This window comes from Haliotis rubra, unplaced genomic scaffold (genome assembly GCF_003918875.1).
Source record: "Haliotis rubra isolate DU_JTF1 unplaced genomic scaffold, ASM391887v1 Scf175, whole genome shotgun sequence".
Taxonomy (NCBI): domain Eukaryota; kingdom Metazoa; phylum Mollusca; class Gastropoda; order Lepetellida; family Haliotidae; genus Haliotis; species Haliotis rubra.
In genome coordinates this window covers 977,022-1,002,399 of record NW_025765725.1, presented here as the reverse complement: position 1 = coordinate 1,002,399, position 25,378 = coordinate 977,022, and the positions used below count along the sequence as shown (strand labels likewise).

Genomic DNA, 25,378 nt, shown 5'->3' with positions numbered 1-25,378 from the left:
AATCACTGCTACGAGATCCTGAACTAGTGAGCAGCAGAGAGTAATCTTTTCAGCAAATAAAGAAAGAAAAGGTTGCTATGTAATACTGACGATATCTGTGAGTAACCGGAAGTACCCATTGTTGTTACAGATCACAATTGTTGTCCTGGGTGCCGTTGTACAAAGCGATCTTGGCGCTAAGGTGACCGTAACTCCCATACTTTAACATAGACTTAAAGTAGCCTTAGCGCTAAAGTTGTTTTGTACAACGGCACCCTGGCCAATATGGCTGACACGTGTTATCCAAAGTTCGAAATTAACGTCGGTCCTTAGGCCCGAATCCAACTGAAAACCACTCGGGCCTACAGCTTTTCTTTTCTGCAGGTCTTTATGGCCAACAGTGTTTTCATCCCCAGTAACTAAGAGTATTATTTCCATAAGTTGTAAATCCATACCATACGTTGTTGTATTATTTCCATATTAAAATATAGGGCCTACACATTCTGATCAGGACCCACAACTTTTAATGGTTTTGGGTCCATAGGGCCTGCAGCTTTTCAGGGTAAAGGGTAAACACTGGTGTCATCGTATCCCATTTGCTTAGATCAATGCTCACGTTTTTTATCACAAGATTGTTTGGTCCAGACTCTAGTATTTACAGACCGCCGCCATATAGCTGGGATATTGCTGACTGTGGCGTTATTAACAAAGAAAAGAATCACAAGGGAACTTTCGTACATCACATTAAGTCAAAGCAAGTAATCAACCAATAATGTTACACATGGCAAACTGAATGGCTGATCTCGTTGGACTCAGTTACTTGAAGTGATAAAAATAAGTGGACACTTTGTGTACGTAATACTTTTATTTTCATTTAATAGCATAGCCATTGAAAACATGAACACCAAACAGATTGGTTTCCTTAAAATACTCCGGTAGTTACCTTGATAGAAAAGTGAGATTTGATGAAAATATTGCACTCCAGCTTCATTGCACTGCTGACGACCTAAACCTCACTGAGTGGTAGACTCGCAGATCACATGTTCAATCTTGTTAATAGATCTGGGTACATGGATGAAAGACACGGGAGACTAACCAATCGCCACCGAGTCTATCGCTGTGACGTCAAAGTGACGTCACAGAAGTAGTTCTTATAGCAACCAGACGACACACACATCTGTCGTTCAATCTAAACTGAAACAAAATAATAAGTTACATTAATAAATACGACATATTTCTCTGTGTATAACAGTCACCTTAATAAGAAGCACTCAATGGCAAGATACATATATCAAAAACTGAGAAATCCTAAACTCCCTTCAAAGGTGAACGGCGCGAGCGCAAATAACCATGAGATATGATCCCAAGTGGAAGGATTTGAACCTTTCGGGCAGTGAAACATGTCGCTATCACAGGCAACAATTCCTTGTTAGAAGTGTTACGTCAATTGCCATTATACAAGTCGGTCACATCACGAATGTACAGTCATACACATACACAAGTATACCCTGGTTGAGTCGCATCAGCCATCACCGAGTTAATCATCAATACTGCTCATAAACCTGCTCCATTGGTCAAAAGACGAAAAGAAAACAAATAACACAATCCCTAAACAACAACGTCATTACGCTTTAAGACTCTCTTCAACTTGCAGCTCTATGAGATCAACAAGGCGTAGTCTTCCTTTACTCTCTCCATTATAGATCTTCTTGATCTCCGTGTTACACGGCTTAAAAGGAATATCAATCCGCTCCACCAGAACCTTTGAGATCAAATAGTCCAGGGCGGGCATCTTCAAGCCCCCGGATGTAGCCACACCGGAAGTAGCCGTTCCACTGTCCGTCAAATCGATGTTTTCCTTTTCCTGCGCTTCCAGTTTCCCGGACAAATGTCGTTTGCTGCCATCGTGCGACCGCCTGAGCGAAGCTTCTCTCAGATCAGGATCTTGTATTGTCCGAACCGATTCGTTGTGGAATGTTTTGGGACTCCGCGTCACTCGAATGGACGTGTACGGGGCTCTAGGGACCAAAATCGGCGAACCAGGGCTCCTTGAGATAGCCGACAGTGAAGAAGAGTGAGAGTTCGATCTGGGTGGGACTGCAGACTTAGAGATGAGTGGAACAGTTGAGGCGAAGGAGTGCCCTACAGTCCTTGTTGTTTGTAAACAAGAGGCGCCAGTGGATATCTGCGCCGTTCTTCCTGAATTAGGCTGGGTGGATTTGCTGGTCCCCGAGAGCGAACCTGCTGTGGTTGATTTCGGAACCGCACTCCCAATACCTGTGGATTTTAGTGTGTCAACGGAAGGCTGGTGCGCTGTGGTTGGAGACGAAGGATGGCCGTGGGAGGTCGGTGTGTCCACGAAGGGTCTCCAATGCATCCTGGGTCCCTCTGCCAAGTCCCTGTTGTTCCATTCTCTACAGGGTCGTCCCCAAGGAGCAGATGCGTTCATGTCGCCGTGCCAAGGTCGTCGTATAGGTCTGCACCCTTCTTCGATGTTTCCGCAAGGCTTCCACAAGCTACCCCGCGTTGTTCCAAAGTTGCTGAGATCAAGGAACGACTGAGCACAGTGCTCGCGACTTTCATAATACTTTGACGAAAGACTGTAGTTGACACTGGGGTGATCGATATGGGTTCTGGCACAAGTCTGAAACACTGGTTTGAATTTGCTTTGAGCAGCTGGACAAATAGCTTCAAACGGGACGTGTTCTGCGTTAGTATCCATCCGTTCTTCGTCGTTAGTGGCCCGATTATAGTGGAAGGCCCCCTCCACTTCACTCTGCCTACACATGTCATGCTTTGGCACAGCAACACGGTCATAGCACATGTGTTGGCTCTCGTACGCACCGTTTCTATCAATAAATCTCGACTTTAAAGTCATTTCACTATGGGAATCGGGGAACAAAGGACGATCTCCATTTGATGGAGGGGCCCATACTTCCCGCCATTATACACCGAGTTCCCGCCACCCGATCGCTGTCGGGTACCATGGTTGTTACATCCACAGTCTTTGATGAGGCACAGTGGAGAGTCCTGTCCATGATGTTTCTCCCCAGAAGGCACCTGCCCGGGGAAGGGGGACTCCACGAGCTCGCGTGGCTTCATGCTCAGATCGAGCGGCTGGTCTTCTTCCATCTCAAGCTCAAACGTCTGCATCTGAGGTTCAGTGGCCAGATGGCGACTCTTCCAGGGAGGCGACTCTTCCTCTCTCAAACCCCAGTACCCCGGCACCACCTGGAGAAGAAACAAATCAGAGTTTCAGAACATGATTGAAATGTTATCTATGCACGAGTGAGTGAGTATGATTTACGACACTTTTACAAACATCCCAGCAATATCACGACGATGGACATCAGATATAGGCTTCACACATTGTACCCGTGTGGGGAATCGAACCCTGGTCTTTGGCATGAAATGTCTATAATTGTGACTTGATCTCGTCACTATATGGCTGAATAAAGCCGATGTGACGTAAAGCCCAACTCTACTCATCTCAACTCTTTGGCATGACGAGCGAACGCTTTATCCACTAGGCTACCCCACCGCCCCATCTATGCACGAGGCTTGGGGCACGGTCCCTTAACTTCAACTCCTACATGCAGGGGTGGAAATGACTTTAAAATTGCTAATGTACTCCGGTACAGTGGCACATGTGAAATCACTTGCCCTGATAATCTTTCCACTATACCGACCGTTTTCTTGTTGGATATTTTAAATAAACAACATAATTAACCGTGGAAAGTCAACTGGACGCCGGTACAGTGTGATATACGAATTTGCTTGCCCGACAGAAAAATCACTTGACTCGGACGTGGGGCAATGGGTTATTTCCATCCCTGATTACATGTCATTTTATTTGCAAGCAAATGGTACGTTTTATTTTTTTCCGAATTCTGAGAGATATATGAAGCAGACATTGCTATTCATGTTTGGCAACTGACGTGTCGGAGAGCCGATTTCAATGTGCCACGTTTTTCTTCCTTCTCTCTCCTGAGATACAGGAACTCGACAGGCATTCCGTTTCAGCAGACTAACACATGGGGTATGTATTTTATTGGTATAACACGAAATTGGATACCAGAATACATAGCATTGGTAATTATAATCAAAGACATGTTATAATCAGTGAACACTGTGACCACTGTAGACACATAATCTTACATTTAGTAAGACACACGACATATACCACTGTCGCTGATATGAGCAGATAAAGATACAATCATAACCACTGACCATTGTAGTGATGGACACAAACATGGTCACTGACCAACAGTTACAACTATGTTATTATCTTTGTTATCAAGAAGACGAATACTAACACCGACAATCGTAACCTATGACATGGACAGTTGCGACCACTGATTGTAATTCGATCCAGGTATCGATAGTCATCTATCTTAACACATGTTTGTGTGGGTTTGGCAAGCACCGGTAGAAGCCGTACGACGATCAGTTAGGAGATAAACATTGTGGGTTGGAAAATCAGAGGTATTAACGAACTTATAATAGCTCTAAATTTGATTGAAAACCTCTTGAAAAGTAGTAACAAATATATATGAGTGTGTGCTTGTACGATGGCGTACGTGCGAGCATCTATGCCTGAGCATCTCTCTCTCTCTCTCTCTCTCTCTCTCTCTCTCTCTCTCTCTCTCTCTCTCTCTCTCTCTCTCTCTCTCTCTCTCTCTCTCTCTCTCTCTCTCTGTGTTCATCAAAGGGACACTGCTTTTTAGACAGCTATATTTTGGAAACCTTATGATAATCATGTGTGTGTGCATAGCATGCCTGATGTAAATTTATGTCCAACGGCATCTTTGACAGTCTTTGGATTTTCAGTAACCCGTTTCTATGATTCGTTATCGGTTATTTTAGTGCAACGCTTTGGATTTTGTGTGTTGTTTTAGTAACGCCGCACTCAGCAATAGTCCAGCTACATGGCGGCTTAGAATATTATCCCGGTAAGACCAGCTAACAGTCACAGAGTTTCACTGGCTAAAACCGATAGGTCATGTTGTCTTAGATGACAGATTAAACAATGATTATGAATGAACTGTTCAGGGGCCACTGTGGCGGTATTCATCATCATCATCATCATCATCATCACTTTCCAGCGCGGAAAGCCTGGTATGAAGCTGGCTGGAGACAAAACGTACAAACAAACGACAAAAGTTCAAAATTTAAAAACACGCAAATTGTAGCTAATATATTCATTTGGATATTCAACATCATCAGTGCATAATGAATTAATATTCTTTTGTAGAAAACACTGATAATTCCTGTTACTACCATATAAGTACATCTGACGTCACAAGATACACCTCTACAAGAGACACTCATACACAGACAAATCCGTGCAGTTTGAAGAGTAACGGATTATTAATGAAGGTTGTGAAATATGTTTTTTCACATTAAATATAAACAAAATAATTGTTTTGTGTGTTATCGAACACCATCCATCCGACCTTCTAAGACAATCTGCATGTTTGTGCGATTACATGCTCTACTATTGCACATCTACGTCATCAACGTATATAATGCATGTCGTTTACATTAATTATTAATGATTTAGTTACTTAAATTTCAATGGTTACATAATTTTGATGATTTAAAATATTTTTTTTATTCTTTAAAAGTACAAAATGGCGTAAATTCACGACTATTTGTTACACATCTGATTTTACAAAAGGTTTGCCAAACAAATGTTACATTTGCATATCACTGTTGAAAGGTTGATTGCAAATAACTGACAGCTTTATCAGAACTTAAAGTAGAAGCGCACCCAGTCACATCCATGTCTCTGTATATTTCCCGTTTTCCTGTTTGAAAAATACATTTCTAATACATTAAATCGGCCGTTAAACTGATCGAGAGTCACTGATTGAGTCGAGAGGAGATTTTCGGAATCATCTTCCCTGGGGGTCGGATCAGCTGATCAATTTCTGATCAACAAATACATTTGGTTAATATTTAGCTGCATTATCTGCCAACTGATACAAAGTCAGACACTAATTACATAGATTTCAAGTCACGTGTGTATCCAACATCTTGTCATGACAGTTTAGGCTTTTCCAGTCTCGTTCACTTGGCATTTGACGTTTAACATCAGATGAATAAAGAAACCCCTTTAAATACGAATACGTACACACAAAACACGTGCCGAAATGAGTAGCACACAGAATATGTATTGATAACATAGTGTTATAGTCCAAATATTTCACTAATATTTCACACACAAAAATATAGTAACTTTGATATTTGAAATATATATGAATTAACAAGGCTATCGTTTCATTTAGCCAGAAGCATTTCAGATTGACCGCAACCCGTGAAGGTCCGTGAAAAATGATTCTTGAGTAACCCATGCTTGTCGTAAGAGGCGACTAATGGGATCGGGTGGTCAGGCTCGCTGACTTGGTCGACACATGTCATCGGTTCCCAATTGCGCAGATTGATGCTTATGATGTTGATCACTGGATTGTCTGGTCCAGACTCGATTACCAACAGACCACAGCTATGTAGCTGGAATATTGCTGAGTGCGCCATAAACTGGATTCACTCACTCACTCAAACTGACCGCCGACTTGTTTATGGGATTAGCATCATAACTGGTCAGAGTGTCAATCTGTAAGTGACAGGCAGCCGGTTACTGCAGCGTAAAAGTCATCTATTGTCTACAGTATGTCTATGTCTGGCGGCATGTTTTACAACCTAAATTAGTTACTCTCATTTGTGTAGGGAAAATCACAATATAGGTATCTTTGTGAATTCATATAAATTTCAAATATCATAGCTATTATATTTGTGTGTGTGAAATATTAATGAAATATTTGCACTATAACAACAGCATGGGCGAATCCAGGAACTTTGAAAGGGGAAGGGGTTGGGGGTTGTTCAGATGTGGTCTTAAGTCATTTTAAAAAGGGGTGGATCCCCAACCCTTCCACCACACACTGGATCCGCCAATGAATAGTAAAAATAAACATTATAAAACCTAAATATTGCAGTTAAGACTAATGTATTAAACATATAGATGTAAACAATCCCAGCCGAAACAAATGAAGCAATGAAAGGGGTTCATCAAATTCTTGATTCATCATCCATTCACTCAGTAATAATATATTTCACATTAATGTTTCATTTGACAACGAGCTATGGCAATACTCAAACGATTAGTCTTCCGTTCGAGCTATATGTTAATGAAAACTCTCACTGAAATTAAATTAAATTATTTTTATTATGTCGAGAAAAATATTCCAACGTCCTGGATATTTAAAGTAGATTTAATCAGATATGTTGTATGGTAATCGTGAAATATGGACTCTTGAGGAACGCACTATGTCACTCATTGCAAGTTTATACGTGTATTACTTGGGCCTCAAACACACTTAAGTAATCATGACAAAGGTATTTTTGTACACACATAAACATGATAATCGGATGAATACCCGAAGATCTGAATATGCATTTACACGACATACAGACTAGACAATGTGCATTGGCATACCTGGAGAACCTGTGCAGAAGACCCTGACTGCATTACGCCTCCCTAGGTCATCGTGACACGGTGTAACCTCTACCCCAGATTAATAGATAACTATTGGTGTACACTATCCCGGGCAAGTTCACAGACATGTCAGACAGAAGAAATAATGTCAGTTGCTGTGAGGCTCTCTTACGTTGCTCTAATGCTTTTTCACACGAACAAACCTGCAGAGAATGTGATGGAGGCTTGTATGAACACGCATTAATCATATATAATTCCAGAAAATATTTGTAATTATCTGTCGTCACAGATTCCCGGGAAAGTCTAAGACAAATGATGCTGAAAATCATTTGAACTGATCGGTGAATGTAGGTGATGGCATCGGTTTTCGCGAAAAGGGTAAACACGTCCGTAAAGGCTACAGTTCTCCCATGTATCTACGCTTCAGAATGTCTAAGGAATTGCCCCTAGGATAGATACAGTTGTGTGCTGGTGGTTGAGTCTGGGTGGAGGGAGGCCTATGAAATATAAACCCGTACGAAAATATTGATTAGGGTTGGTCATTCAAATAAATGCGACAAAAGACTGTCAATAGTCACCCAAAGACATTATGGGCATGTTAAAAAATCAATATCGAATACTGATGCTTCGTGTTCGCCTAAAACGAACAGGTGGCTCTCGATACGAACATGCAACTGTACCTAGCATGGCAGAGCCCTTTTCTATATACAGAGTTCACTCTCTTTCTATCATCTATCAGTCAACAGGTGCATCATTCATCTATTCACCCATCCGCCCACCCACCAACCCATCCATCCATCCGTCGTGTTAACTTGCTGTGGAATGCTGTGATACAAAAAGGTGCGAAAAAACTCCATCCACCAATCCATCCCCTCACCCATCCAACCGTCCATCCAATAATCCGTCCATCAACCAATCTATCCGTCCTACCATCTATCCCCTCCCCCATCCATCCCCCACCCATCCAACCATCCTCAATCCCCTCACCCATCTATCCGTCCATCCCCTCACCCATCATCCGTCCATCCACCAATCCGTCCATACACCAAACCATCCGTCCTACCATCCATCCGCTCATCACCCAACCCATCCTTCATCCATCCACCCCCTCACCCCTCCATCCGTCTATCAATCCATCCCCCCACCCCTCCAACCGTCTATCCTCTCAAATCCATCCGTCCAAACATCCATCAATCCGTCCAACCGTCTCCCCCTCCCATCCATCCGGTCACCCATCAATCCATCTGTCCAACCATTCCCCCACCCATCCACCCATCCGTTCATCCATCTATATACATGTGACAATAGCTGAAGTGTTGTATGTCTGCACGATGTCCATCGAGGATATTGCTTACTGTCCTTGTCCTCTAAAACACTGCAGGTCTGTGCTGTCCATAGTTGTTCACCTTTATCTAATCATAGTGTAACTCAAGCATAGTGTGAAGCGTAATATCCCTTTCTCCACTGGTGATGCACGTGTGTTATGTCTGGGGGCCCCCCCAACCCCAACCTCAACCCCAATCCAGGGTTCCACACACGTGGCCAGGGCAAACGCCACCATGACACTCAGGAAATTCTTCGCTAACAACAATAGTGTAGTTCAGAACTGCAAAACGAAGCCTAGTTTTATTTAGATTGAATATCTGGTCTAAACGCCAGTGGCAGGTCCTGTTACCGATCTTGGACAGTCCTAAAGCACTTTTAACTTGAGACAGGTCGTTTCAGGTCATTTCTCCTACATGCAATGGGGTTTCTTAGACGACTTCAGACAGAAATGGGAATACCTCTGGTAATGCACACCTTGATTTATGTCTTTATCGTTATATTTGGCTGTGTAATGAGAAGAATATATTTTTGAAAAAAATCAACGCACAACTAATTTAACACAATCCGAATAAACTGTCCCTATTTTGCAAATTGTATTAAATGAAAAGGATCTCTGCCAGAAATCGTCACCTTAGCTGCACAAATTGAGCCTCAAGACAAAGCATTTATTTCTAAATGGGTAATCGAACTGGTTTGACTAAACTACACGAAATATTCATTAAATTGGCTGCATGCTTGATGAAACTTATTAGTACTAAAAACATAATAAAATATAAACAAAACAAAAACACTTCGTGAAATTTATAAGTACTAAAAATATAATAAAATATAAACAAAACAAAACAAACACACTTCGTGAAACTTATTAGCATTAAAAACATGAATATAAACAAAAACACTTCAATAAAATAGTCACAAATTCGCATTAATGGCTTTACTCCTCCCTCTTTCCCCTCCCATGTTTCCCAGACGTACGAATAAGTATGGATAAAGCATATTCAACACGATAATATATTTGCAATAATTCACAAAGCGTGAACATTTTTAAACTGCCAGATAACTTCACCCGGTCTTTCCAGTGTGGCCAGCTGTCTAACTAGTTTCTAAGCGAAGGCAACGCAATCGTGCATGTCAAATTAACACTTCAAACGTGACAAAGTTTCGTGGTCTGGGTGTGGTGTCTGAGTCTATTGATGTTATTGATATTTACAAACTTAACCATTTGATAGTTTGCCCTGCATCGTGTTAACTTGCTGTGGAATGCTGCGATACAAAGGTGCGAAAACACTCGTCGTGTCACTATACTTATAATTGCTAGCATTTAGTACTGAACTTAGTAGTCACATACACAGGTAATCCTGCTTTTAGTATGCATTTAGGTTGAAAATGCATGGATGTCAACTTCTTAATTATGAGGAACATTTATATGTACATGTGAGAACAACAAAAGTAATACGATGACAAATGTGCGGGTGTCACAAATATAGTAGTTAATCGGTGCTGATTCGTAAAAGCAATGGACATACCAACTGTGCTATGGACAAATGCTGTTACCAACTGAGCTATGGACAAATGGCTTCACCAAATGAGCAATGGACAAATGCTTTTACCAACTAAGCTATGGACATATGGTCTCACCAACTGTGCTATGGACAAATGGTCTTACCAACTGAGCTATGGACAAATGGTTTCAGCAACTGGACAATGGACAAATGCTATTACCAACTGAGTAATGGACAAATGCTCTTACCAACTAAGCTATGGACAAATGGTCTCACCAACTGAATAATGGACAAATGGTTTCACCAACTGTGCTATGGACAAATGGTCTTACCAACTAAGCTATTGACAAATGGTCTCACCAACTGAATAATGGACAAATGGTATTACCAACTGAGCTATGGACAGATGCTATTACCAACCGAGTTATTACCATGTCAAGCTGGCCGACAAGACAAGGGTGGAGTCTAACGAGCAGGTACAATGACCTTTCTGAGCGATGGGAAACGTCTCGAGATACAACAATGCGGCCTTGCTATGTATTCAGACGAGATACAGGGTATAACTCATCCTTTTTTTGTACCATTTTCAGGAGCTACATTGGGTCAAATTGCCCTTCATAAGAGGCCGCGCAAGAGTTCTCTGAGAGATAAACTCAAACGTTTTCCAAAGATAGACAAGCATAGTTTTCTGTGTGTTTTCAGTGGAGAATATGTCCAGGTTTCCTCACTGACCGGTTTACGCTATTGTCGGCTGCACCGCACCGTCAGCAAGTCATGCAGCAAATCAGTTGCATATATGTAATTATATTTGTTGGTGCAGTGTTTACACAGAAACAGTTTGTATGCTGCAGGCATATCCAGTACACGAGACTCACAAGTCTGATAGGCCATACACAGCGACATGCAGTGTGTCAGCCTGCACGTCAAACATTAATGTGAAGTTTGACATTTCCCTCGATAGTTTCTCAATCTACATGCAGAAAATATGCTTGAAAATGATTTGGAACTGCCGCGGCTCAGAGAACGGGCCAAGAGCAGTGTGGAAATACTTAAACCTCTTAAATGATGTCTGGTGGTTCGGAGAGAGATTGATTTATACACATGACAGGATGTAAGACTACGTCGTAGTCCTCAACAGCTGGATGTGTATACTCGTATACGACAGAGTTCAGACAAGAGAGGAGAACAGATAGCATGACTAAAAAGCGAGACTATGCTTAGATTTAAAGCCTGGGTTTGGTTTTACGACGTTTTCAGATATATTACAGTAATACTCGAGGTCGATTCAGAAATCGGCTTCACGCGTGTGTCTGTGTTGGGTATCGAACCCGGACCTTTGACATGAGAAGCAAACGTTAAACGTTTCCACTTGGCTACCTGATAGGCCATTCAGTTAATGACGCTTTTCATGATCGGTAGGTAGGGCGGGTAGGTAGGTAGGCAGGTAGGGGTAGTTCCAGAGTTAATATGGTTTATAAGATGCCAAGGTTGTACGTATATTCATGTTCGTACATACGCTCACGGTAAAAATGCCCATCAACATTAACTCATGTTTCATCAAAAACCAACTGATGACATGGGTATTCCACTGAATGATGCCTCGGCTTAACTGCTGCATCCAAATGATGCTATTTCACCAACAAACACTGAGCATGGACAGTAGGCATCCTGAAAAATGATCAAGTGCAAGAAAGGTGCAGCTCTACTACGAACACAGTACGTATTGCGTAGGTTAAATGTTGATAAAATCGCGCTGAAATTGGAAAATGTCGAAATCAATTATGCAACACTGATATCTAAGGTCATGCAACCACAATGCAATAAAGGGTCTATTTGAACATACATAATGAGAAAGTAATTACTTTCTTTTTTTTCTCGTGTATCACATAAAACTTACATGTTCTCATTACTGCACATCCTGCAACACAACAAGCCCAATAAAACACAGTACAACTCATATGAAGACAATGACGGTGACGACAAATAAACATCGTACACGTTATAGAAGATCAAGAATTCCACTCAATGATAAAAACGGCAGATTCTGGAAATTTACGTTTATATAAAACCATTTCTATAATATTAGACCGACCTAAGATCAAGAATTCCACGCAATGGTAACAACGACTGATTCTGGAAATTTAGTTTACATAAAACCATTTCCATAATGTTAGACCGACCTAAGATCAAGAATTCCACGCAATGGTAACAACGACTGATTCTGGAAATTTAGTTTATATAAAACCATTTCTATAATATTAGACCGACCTAAGATCAAGAATTCCACGAAATGATAACAACGACTGATTCTGGAAATTTAGTTTACATAAAACCATTTCCATAATGTTAGACCGACCTAAGATCAAGAATTCCACGAAATGATAACAACGACTGATTCTGGAAATTTAGTTTACATAAAACCATTTCCATAATGTTAGACCGACCTAAGATCAAGAATTCCACGAAATGATAACAACGACTGATTCTGGAAATTTAGTTTACATAAAACCATTTCTATAATATTAGACCGACCTAAGATCAAGAATTCCACGAAATGATAACAACGACTGATTCTGGAGATTTACGTTTATATAAAACCATTTACATAATATTAGATCGACCTAAGATCAAGAATTCCACGAAATGATAACAACGACTGATTCTGGAAATTTAGTTTATATAAAACCATTTCCATAATATTAGACCGACCTAAGATCAATAATTCCACGCAATGGTAACAACGACTGATTCTGGAAATTTAGTTTATATAAAACCATTTCTATAATATTAGACCGACCTAAGATCAAGAATTCCACGCAATGGTAACAACGACTGATTCTGGAAATTTAGTTTATATAAAACCATTTCTATAATATTAGACCTACCTAAGATCAAGAATTCCACGCAATGGTAACAACGACTGATTCTGGAAATTTAGTTTATATAAAACCATTTCCATAATGTTAGACCGAGCTAATATCAAGAATTCCACGAAATGATAACAACGACAGATTCTGGAAATTTAGTTTATATAAAACCATTTCCATAATAGTGGACCGACCTAAGATCCAGAATTCTACGAAATGATGACAACGGCAGATTCTGGAAATTTAGTTTACATAAAACCATTTCCATAATATTAGACCGACCTAAGATCAAGAATTCCACGAAATGATGACAACGACAGATTCTGGAAATTTAGTTTATATAAAACCATTTCCAAAATATTGGACCGACCATAATCAAGAATTCCACGCAATGGTAACAACGACTGATTCTGGAAATGTAGTTTATATAAAACCATTTCTATAATATTAGACCGACCTAAGATCAAGAATTCCACGCAATGGTAACAACGACTGATTCTGGAGATTTACGTTTATATAAAACCATTTCTATAATATTAGACCGACCTAACATCAAGAATTCTACGAAATGATGACAACGGCAGATTCTGGAAATTTAGTTTACATAAAACCATTTCCATAATATTAGACCGACCTAAGATCAAGAATTCCACGAAATGATAACAACGACTGATTCTGGAAATTTAGTATATATAAAACCATTTCCATAATATTAGACCGACCTAAGATCAAGAATTCTACGAAATGATGACAACGACAGATTCTGGAAATTTAGTATATATAAAACCATTTCCATAATATTAGGTTTTTACCTTGTATTGTCCTATAGTTAGACTGTTTTAGATTTGATTGCTAGTTTAAAATTCGAATCTGTGATAATCTAGTTATTTTACTGTCCTTCGTTGACAGGTTTTTATAGTTTGCCATTGCTTATTATGCATACAATTAATTGTTCTCGTCACGATATGGCTGAAATATTGCCGATGTGACTTTAAATATTAACTCACTCACTCACTCACTCCATAATATTAGACCGACCTAAGATCAAGAATTCCACGAAATGATAACAACGACTGATTCTGGAAATTTAGTTTACATAAAACCATTTCTATAATATTAGACCGACCTAAGATCAAGAATTCCACGAAATGATAACAACGACGGATTCTGGAGATTTACGTTTATATAAAACCATTTCTATAATATTAGATCGACCTAAGATCAAGAATTCCACGAAATGATAACAACGACTGATTCTGGAAATTTAGTTTATATAAAACCATTTCCATAATATTAGACCGACCTAAGATCCAGAATTCTACGAAATGATGACAACGACTGATTCTGGAAATTTAGTATATATTAAACCATTTCCATAATATTAGACCGACCTAAGATCAAGAATTCTACGAAATGATGACAACGACAGATTCTGGAAATTTAGTTTATATAAAACCATTTCCAAAATATTGGACCGGCCTAAGATCAATAATTCCATACAATGGTAACAACGACTGATTCTGGAGATTTACGTTTATATAAAACCATTTCTATAATATTAGACCGACCTAAGATCAAGAATTCTACGAAATGATGACAACGACAGATTCTGGAAATTTAGTTTACATAAAACCATTTCCATAATATTAGACCGACCTAAGATCCAGAATTCTACGAAATGATGACAACGGCAGATTCTGGAAATTTAGTATATATAAAACCATTTCCATAATATTAGACCGACCTAAGATCAAGATTTCCACGAAATGATAACAACGACTGATTCTGGAAATTTAGTTTACATAAAACCATTTCTATAATATTAGACCGACCTAAGATCAAGAATTCTACGAAATGATAACAACGACTGATTCTGGAGATTTACGTTGATATAAAACCATTTCCATAATATTAGATCGACCTAAGATCAAGAATTCTGCAAAATGATAACAACGACTGATTCTGGAAATTTAGTTTATATAAAACCATTTCTATAATATTAGACCGACCTAAGATCAAGAATTCCACGAAATGATAACAACGACTGATTCTGGAAATTTAGTATATATAAAACCATTTCTATAATATTAGACCGACCTAAGATCAAGAATTCCACGAAATGATAACAACGACTGATTCTGGAAATTTAGTTTATATAAAACCATTTCTATAATATTAGACCGACCTAAGATCAAGAATTCCACGAAATGATAACAACGACTGATTCTGGAAATTTAGTTTATATAAAACCATTTCTATAATATTAGACCGACCTAAGATCAAGAATTCCACGCAATGGTAACAACGACTGATTCTGGAAATTTAGTTTACATAAAACCATTTCCATAATGTTAGACCGACCTAAGATCAAGAATTCCACGCAATGGTAACAACGACTGATTCTGGAAATTTAGTTTATATAAAACCATTTCTATAATATTAGACCGACCTAAGATCAAGAATTCCACGCAATGATAACAACGACTGATTCTGGAAATTTAGTTTATATAAAACCATTTCTATAATATTAGACCGACCTAAGATCAAGAATTCCACGAAATGATAACAACGACTGATTCTGGAAATTTAGTTTATATAAAACCATTTCTATAATATTAGACCGACCTAAGATCAAGAATTCCACGAAATGATAACAACGACTGATTCTGGAAATTTAGTTTATATAAAACCATTTCTATAATATTAGACCGACCTAAGATCAAGAATTCCACGCAATGATAACAACGACTGATTCTGGAAATTTAGTTTATATAAAACCATTTCTATAATATTAGACCGACCTAAGATCAAGAATTCCACGAAATGATAACAACGACTGATTCTGGAAATTTAGTTTATATAAAACCATTTCTATAATATTAGACCGACCTAAGATCAAGAATTCCACGAAATGATAACAACGACTGATTCTGGAAATTTAGTTTATATAAAACCATTTCTATAATATTAGACCGACCTAAGATCAAAGAATTCCACGAAATGATAACAACGACTGATTCTGGAAATTTAGTTTATATAAAACCATTTCTATAATATTAGACCGACCTAAGATCAAGAATTCCACGCAATGATAACAACGACTGATTCTGGAAATTTAGTTTATATAAAACCATTTCTATAATATTAGACCGACCTAAGATCAAGAATTCCACGAAATGATAACAACGACTGATTCTGGAAATTTAGTTTATATAAAACCATTTCTATAATATTAGACCGACCTAAGATCAAGAATTCCACGAAATGATAACAACGACTGATTCTGGAAATTTAGTTTATATATAAAACCATTTCTATAATATTAGACCGACCTAAGATCAAGAATTCCACGAAATGATAACAACGACTGATTCTGGAAATTTAGTTTATATAAAACCATTTCTATAATATTAGACCGACCTAAGATCAAGAATTCCACGAAATGATAACAACGACTGATTCTGGAAATTTAGTTTACATAAAACCATTTCTATAATATTAGACCGACCTAAGATCAAGAATTCCACGCAATGGTAACAACGACTGATTCTGGAAATTTAGTTTACATAAAACCATTTCCATAGTATTGGACAGACCATTTCATTTCCTCATGAGAAGGTACATCCAGCGTTGAACAAATTATTGTTCACAGCATTCGGTATTAAGATGAAAAAGGCTCAAATTTCAGAGCGTTACGTAATGTTCATTGACTAGTATTGATGTTTATGTGGGATGGTGAACTTGTCATCCGTCATAAGATCAAAGTAGAGCAAATATACCTGTAATTACCAACACCCTAATACAATGAAACTAGTTATAACATCACTGTGGTATATTATCGGGATGGATATCTTCCAAATACAACATTAAATTCCTAGCGTTTTATAGAACGACATATGCTGGATATCCTTGGTAATCAACACCTACTGCAGCCATGTCGTGAACGCTGCTGCCACAGCGTTATCTAGTGACCCTGTTCAAAAATAACTCCACACGATTTAGCCTCTTACATTGATACAAACAGAATCCTTAAATTATCATAAGATTTCAAAATATAGTTACATTTTATAATTACAATAACTTGTGTGTCTAAAGGAGCACAGTGTCCCTTTGCTTCTGCCAGCTCCGCTAAACGTGAATCATAATACAGAGAGAGAGAGAGAGAGAGAGAGAGAGAGACTGATAGTTTGAGCTGCAGAGTAGTAACAAATATATGAGTGTGTGTGCTTGTACGATGGCGTGCGTGCGAGCATCTATGCCTGCGTGTGAGCCTCTCTCTCTCTCTCTCTCTAGCTCTCTCTCTCTCTCTCTCTCTCTCTCTCTCTACGATGATGCGTCTCTCTCTATCTCTCGTGGTCTCTGTCTGTGTTCTGATTCGCGTTCAGCTGCACACTGGTAGTAGCAAAGGGACACTGTGCTCTTTTAGTCACACAAGTAAATGTAATTATAAAATGTAACTATATTTTGAAACCTTATGAAAATACATGTGTGTGCTTGTATAGGAGCATGCCTCTCTCTCTCTCTCTCTCTGTGTGTGTGTGTGTGTGTGTTTCTGAACACGTTTAGCTGCACTGGTAGTAGCAAAGGAAGGGACACTTTGCTCCTTTAGAGACACAAGTTAATATATTTACTATGCTACATGATCATTTGAAATAAATTTCTCGCAAGTTGTCTCATGTCGGGCAATTTGTTTGCGTGGATGTTTCGATCAACACAATTTATTATCATTATAAGTATGCCACACCCACGAACATGCTACTGCTTCCCGATTAGTTGAAAATAGTAGTGGGCGGGGCTTGTGTTGCACTGATGCCCTGAACGGGGTCACTGATTCCGTATTACATTTTTGCACAAATGCTTGAATAAATAGGACTATGATAAAGCATTGCTTTCCCCTTACGGAAGTACACCCGTAAAAACCCGATTTTCGCTTTGCATAAACTACATGGATAAGTTTCTTATCCATTTCTGGACGATCAATATACTTCCCCGTGTTTCTTGGGACGTATCGCATTTCAGTGATTGTGTCAGAACATCGCATCTATCTTCCTTCTTTCATTTTATAGAAATAGATATTCCTTCAGATAATATCAACATTACACGGTCAATTAATGTGTGCCAATAATACTCTATATTTGCAACTACAATTACATCTTGAGATATTTCATCTATACATACTGTCAGTAATTTTCTATAAACTGGTAAATATCAACTGGGTTGAAAGAGTAGTTAATGTATACGATGAATTTTTTAATAAAATGTGTTGCTTCAAAATGTCTTAAATGATTATTTTATTTTACTTATTTAGGATGATGCAGTAACTAACAGTATATTATTGCATTCATTTAAAATTTATCAAGCTGTTACGTTCATTGCTCTACCGACATTTATAGTCTTATTTCAGACAATATACTCAACGTATCTTTGGTTAAGCACGTTCACAGTAATTTCGGACACAGAAAATAATACACGACATGACTTTGGCTCTGTCCACTGCAATATAGAGTGCTGATCAATCAAAGTTCAAGCTAAGGTGTTGACACGGTTGGTTAGATTCACAATCTCAGTATCTGTAAGTTTTAGATGCTTGGTTACAAGGATAGTTAGGCCTACAGTCTTAGTATCCAAGTTTTAAATGCCTGGTGCTCACCACTGTAATTTTTACACTTCGCTCTGACTGGGAAGCGGACACGAAACAATTTAAAGTAGACCAACATCTAGTCTCTGAAATGAACATATTTTACCAAATTATAAATAAAAATTATATTAAAAAAGAGCCCGGAGACTTTTTTCTGAAAATGTGGTCATCTAAACTTGCCACATATTCGAGAACAGCATGTGCTGTATTGGGCATATTTGGTATATACTAGTATAACTAGAGTTACAGCTTCATCGTGAGGACATAAACCTGTAAAAGGGATTACACAGGGGGCCATTTCCATTACACATCTAAACAGATATCACTCCCTGAGCCTGTGCCATCACGGTACCGTGAGTAGGTAGGGTTTTACGCCGCTTTTAACAATCTTCCCAGCAATATCACGGCGGGGATACCAAAAATGGGCTTCATGCATTGTACCTATGTGGGGAATCGAACCCGGGTCTTCGGAGTGACGAGCGAAAGCCTTAACTACTGGGCTACCCCACCGCCTCGGTATCGCGAGGACACATACATAGCTGTTACCAAACTATAGGGCCACAAGCAAGGTTTTGATTATTTGGTATTTTACGCCGCATTCCGAATTATTCTAGCTATATGGTGGCGGTATGCAGGACAATCAGGACAAGACAATCCAGGGATCAACAGCATGAACATCAAACTACGCAATTGGTATACGATGATCTGTGTCAACCAAGTCTGACCACCCGACCCCGTTAGTCGTCTTACGACAAGCATGGGTTGATGAAGACCAATTCTAACCCGCATCGTCACAGGTAGTGTGGATAAATGTGAGGTTTTGTCCGATAAATTCTGGTTGTCTACAAGGTAGATGACATTAAGGTTAGCTGGACGTGTCAAATCACAGAGAACGTTTCTTGGAACGTGCAATTAGATTAGGTCTATCAACACTTATATAAATACACGAAGATTTGCAATATACACATGAGTGTCCAAACAGGTATGCAGAGAATCAACAGACACACACACACACAAACACACACACACACACACACACACACACACACACACACACACACACACACACACACGCCACACTAGTGTTGGCAATTGGTTAAAATCTCATAATTGATGATTGGTTCATTACAACCGATCAATCATCGAAAATAATTTGTTAGCGTCATTTATGAAATTTGTTAATACACAAACAAATAAGGAAAAACATGTTGTTCTTTGGGGTTTTGGGGGCGGCAAAACTTCCCATCTTTAAAGGATGACTAGTATGTTAGGAACATATATTTCTTGGAGTCTTTAAGATAAATTCAATCATGACTTGGAATGAGCTTGTAGTGCTTATGAAATGTAACAGACATTACCAACCTTGTAAAAATACTGTTAATGAAAACAAGTATTCCAGAATTGTTTATGTTCGATTATGAGAAAACATGATCGATTGCTTGGTCGTTTAGTCACTGCGACCAATCTTCGATTATTTCAATTAGTCGGACAACCACTACACCACACACAAATACACATCCTACGACATACATTTGCAGAGAATCTACTACAGCTAAATTTATTTTTGAAACATGTATTTGAATGTATAAAACAAAAGAAAGTAACTCTGTAGGATCTTATGTTATATTGTACATTTGTACTTTGGTTCATATGGCCTTTCTACAAATAAATATCTTGAATCTTGAATCTTGAATCTACCACACACAAAGTTGATGCAGACCTTCTTGATGGATATGCAGCAGAGATTCTACGTATACAAATATAGCACAATAAAGAACTACTAAACGGACATGTAGAGATTCCAAATATATTACACACATGGCGAGAAGGTGGACATATAAAGCATTTACTTTTACACACATTAACACATACAGAACTACCATATGGATTTATACAGGTTCTACCTACACACATTAACACATACAAAACTACCAGATGGATTTATAGAGAATCTACCTACACACATTAACACATACAAAACTACCAGATGGATTTACAGAGAATCTACCTACACACATTAACACATACAAAACTACCAGATGGATTTACAGAGAATCTACCTACACACATTAACACATACAAAACTACCAGATGGATTTACAGAGAATCTACCTACACACATTAACACATGCATTGGGTTTACAGAGAATCACCTACACACATTAACACATACAAACTACCAGATGGATTTACAGAGAATCTACCTACACACATTAACACATACAACTACCAGATGGACACACATTAACATACAAAACTACCAGATGGATTTACAGAGATCTACCTACACACATTAACACATACATAGAAAACTACCAGATGGATTTACAGAGAATCTACCTACATTAACACATACAAAACTACCAGATGGATTTACAGAGAATCTACCTACACACATTAACACATACAAAACTACCAGATGGATTTACAGAGAATCTACCTACACACATTAACACATACAAAACTACCAGATGGATTTACAGAGAATCTACCTACACACATTAACACATACAAAACTATCAGATGGATTTACAGAGAATCTACCTACACACATTAACACATACAAAACTACCAGATGGATTTATTTACAGAAATCTACCTACACACATTAACACATACAAAACTACCAGATGGATTTACAGAGAATCTAGCTACACACATTAACACATACAGAACTACCAGATGGATTTACAGAGAATCTACCTACACACATTGACTCATACAAAACTACCAGATGGATTTATAGAGAATCTACCTACACACATAACACATACAGGAATACTAGATAGATGAGTAGAGAATCTACCCACACATAGATACACATACAGAAATACTAGACAGATGAGTAGAATATCTACCCACACACATAAAACGCGATACTGAATACTAAATATACGAAGACGGAGGGAGTCGACCTGTACACACGTAAATACACACAGAATTACAACAGAGAATCACATGCAGACACGCCCAACCCTACCCGCTGAGTCGAACATGTCCAGCCATACATACGTTCACATTACCAAGAAGACTAAAAAGCAAAAATAACCTCAATTTCGCTACATACAGTGAATGATCCTTCGGCAACCACTCGTGACACAGCCTATCATGCGCCGAAACACTAGTCGGGGGACTAGATTGGCCGTCTAATATCGGCAATGTAAGGTATTGTTGCCGACACAGGTCACAGCGACCTCAGTCATCGAGTAAAACAAATCACGCGAGAACACGCATAACGATGAATAAAACTATCGACTGCAGGGAGCTATGCAGTAACAGCTGCCCGTATAACAACACACGCATACTTCCTTGTCTGAGGAATATGGCATAAATACATTAGTTTATAGGGCTTTGAAACTGTGCAATATGCCAAGCGATGACCTGCACTGAGAGAGTACTTGCAACGCAGTCGCTTATATGGTTCGGACATATTCTACTGGCGTTAAATTCGGTTCATGCGGAGACAAAAGCAGTGTCGATTCAACGAGGATTTTTCAAAGAGTTGCAGGAACCGAAGACAAAAATTATAGTTGCAAGCTAATGTGCATTGCAGGACATTTTGAAATATTTGATACAAAAATATCAACCATATGTGGCAATTTAATACGATTGTACTACAGCTGAAATTATTACCGAAACTATTTACTTACTGTCGTTTCGTATTCCCTTGGAAATTGGTTTTGAGAAAAATGATAAACCACAAGAAAGACTTATTTGACTGACAACATTCGGCGAACTGCATATTTAAGGTCCAAATATATGCCCGAAGATAACGAATAACCATTTCTTGTTCATTTCATTTTAGGCGCCATCAAACATAGGTGATAAGTAATTTTGTCCGGCTGTTAAGATCGTTTACAACTTGCAGTGTACATAAATTAAAACACTAATGAAATATCTAATAAACTACGAGTAAACATTATGCAATTTTTCACAAAAGAAAATAGTTTCTACATGCTGAAATACAAATACCCAAACTATTAAGTTGAGGTAATAATTCAACATCAACATTTCGCAAACACTCAAACAAAATCAAGTTAATAACACTATACGACAAAGTATCCTAAAATAATATTTACCTAAGTCCTCCTCTCCAAAAATACCTCCATGCGATAAAATCCCGCAAATGATCCCCACAAATATTTACCTATTTCAGTTAAGCAAATACGATCGTTTCCTATAAAGTAAATCTAAAATAAATCCATCATACCCTCTGCCTCCCAAATCCACCATAGGGCTCTCTGATCCACCTTAACCCCTCCCGTCTCCTCCAAGTTTGATCCCGGGGGTACTGCAGCATTCCCCTGGGTAGCGCGGATCCTCCTGATGTGACAATACTGCCCGACTGCGGCTCGGTGTTGTCACAGCGCGTGTGCAGCGTGTGTCTGTCTGAACGCAATCGAGGCATGCCTGTATACCATCGTACCTTGCTACCAACAGGTAATGTCAAGTTGAATTATTGATTTCACATTCACGCTCACATACCTATCAAGTACTGTCACTGCACTATTAAAACGTCGCTACCAAACTTTAGGAGAGGTCTGTCCTTGAATTAATTACCCCGGCAGTTGCACAGAAAAAAATGCAAAAGAACCCTTTAAAAAACGACAGAACGTGAAGCTCGGCGGCATACATTCATAATATTAAAAACACAAGTTTCTAGATTTGCGAAACTGTCACTAATCGTGTACCTGTATGCACATCATGTCTACGCAAGCTCCAGCCCGAGAATGAGTTCAACGCATGGGTGTGTTTGGATGGCCGATGACACAAGTAACTGTTAATCAATGCACCCGACGGTTTTTGCAACTGGAGATTTCTACATTTTCGCCCTGACTTCTCTCTAAAATTTGTCAAGTTAGAATCGATGTTTTAATGCATCTGTATCCAATGCAGTGTTTAACTTCATCGATGAATTACATATGGGTAGTTAATACCTTTGATGTTGCAGCATTTGCATTGGTGCATTGTAACGTTTATATTGGTAGAACCTTATTTGGTTGGCTGTAGGTCATCATGACATTCATATAATTCGGAGCGATATATTGTAAGAATTCATTGCTTTGTTAATTGTGGGTCATCGTGACATAAAGCAATTAAAATGGCTATATTGTATGAATCTACAGTGTTGTCGTTTGAGGTCATCATGAGTGAGTGCGTGTGGTTTTACGCCGCTGTTAGCAATATTCCAGCAATATCACGGCGGGGGACACCAGAAATGGGTTTCTGGGTCATCATGACATATACAGTATTTGGAGGGATATATTGTACGAATTCAATGCATTGTTGTATGTGTGTCACCGCGACATGAAGACAATGATTAACTTGTGTTTTTTGTAATTGAACATGACATCTATGACATATTCGAGTTGATATATTATATGACGCCATTGCTTTGTTATTTACGGGTCATCGTGGCATTAAAATAATTCTGATATACATTATGCATGAACATAGCCGTGTTGTTTTTATTTACCTATCGTCACATGAAACATTACATACATATGTATACAATTCTGTATCACATGTAGGTTTTCTGTCGTATCTGGTTATGGCATCGCTGTGTTTCATCGTCTCACATTTCCCTTTCCTACTCATGTGAAGTCGTCATAGCGTCAGATATCACCTATTCGATCCCGCCATCTACCCGCATCTATCCGATCCCGCCAACTTGACTTTCGTCTGTATATTTTCATAGATTTAATCTTATCGGTCGCTCCGCTCTTGTTGGTAGGTCATGATTTCTATATTATTTAATCGCTAATGCCCTTTTGCATTCCCTCCGCCACAAGCCGGCTGTTACATCACAATATACGTATGGGCAATATTGTATCTAGCTCGATGGCAATGGAAATAGTTGAAGATACATTTTGCCTGCGATGTCATTGTTATGGAGTCGCGAGACTTTGATGTTCTGCTTGAGAATATTCGCATATATGCAAAACCACCAACCCCACCCCCCAAAACCACCCCCAAAACCCACCAAACAAAACAAAAAACAAAACAAACAAACAAAAAACAGGACAGGGAACACTGGCAGTGACGTTTCACCCACCGCTTAATTCAAAACCGGTACCTTTTTTAACATTTGTTTTACCACCAATGAGTTGATTAATTTTTTTTCTCCACAGAGAGCGACTTATCTATTTCCTACAGGCAGAGGGATGACGTCATAAACATTAACAACCGCGCAGACGGCCAACCCGAAACATCTGACTGCTTCAAACATCAAGACACGAAACCTCCGTGGATCACGGCCGTATGTCTGTCTGTAAATAGCCCGCTTCCAGCCCAGACTCGCCATGTCTTTGAGCGTTACGATGCCTTGTGTATTGATCCCCCCAAGTCGAACTGGCCGCCTTCTGGTATCGCATCATGTCTATATATAGAATCGAAGACATCCTTGAATATTCATCATTCCCTGGAAACGCGTGCGCAGTGAGCGCCCGATGGTTCAATGACCCCGACAGACTAGGTCGGAGTGCCCAGATAAAATTAAAGTGGATGTGAGGCCCTATCGATCTCCGGCTGGCTTTTTCTGTCGTTTATGTAAGTCGGTGGGGTTTAC

The 25,378-nt window shown here is 39.0% G+C and overlaps 1 protein-coding gene across 5 annotated transcripts in view; it reads right to left on the bottom strand.

The window, feature by feature from the left end:
- Window positions 1-829: 829 nt before the first annotated feature.
- The window catches only part of LOC124272998, a 94,518-nt gene continuing 69,969 nt past the window's right edge, over window positions 830-25,378 (bottom strand). For 2 of the 5 annotated variants that reach the window (XM_046708232.1, XM_046708231.1), the window contains one exon: window positions 830-3,210. In XM_046708232.1, coding sequence (XP_046564188.1) covers window positions 1,604-2,857 — 1,254 coding nt within the window. In that variant the 5' untranslated portion in view covers window positions 2,858-3,210 and the 3' untranslated portion in view covers window positions 830-1,603. Of the gene's footprint in view, window positions 3,211-21,790; window positions 21,815-21,877; window positions 21,982-23,020; window positions 23,200-25,378 lie in introns of those variants that run through there. The other 3 variants (XM_046708233.1, XM_046708234.1, XM_046708235.1) reach the window with 3 other exon arrangements.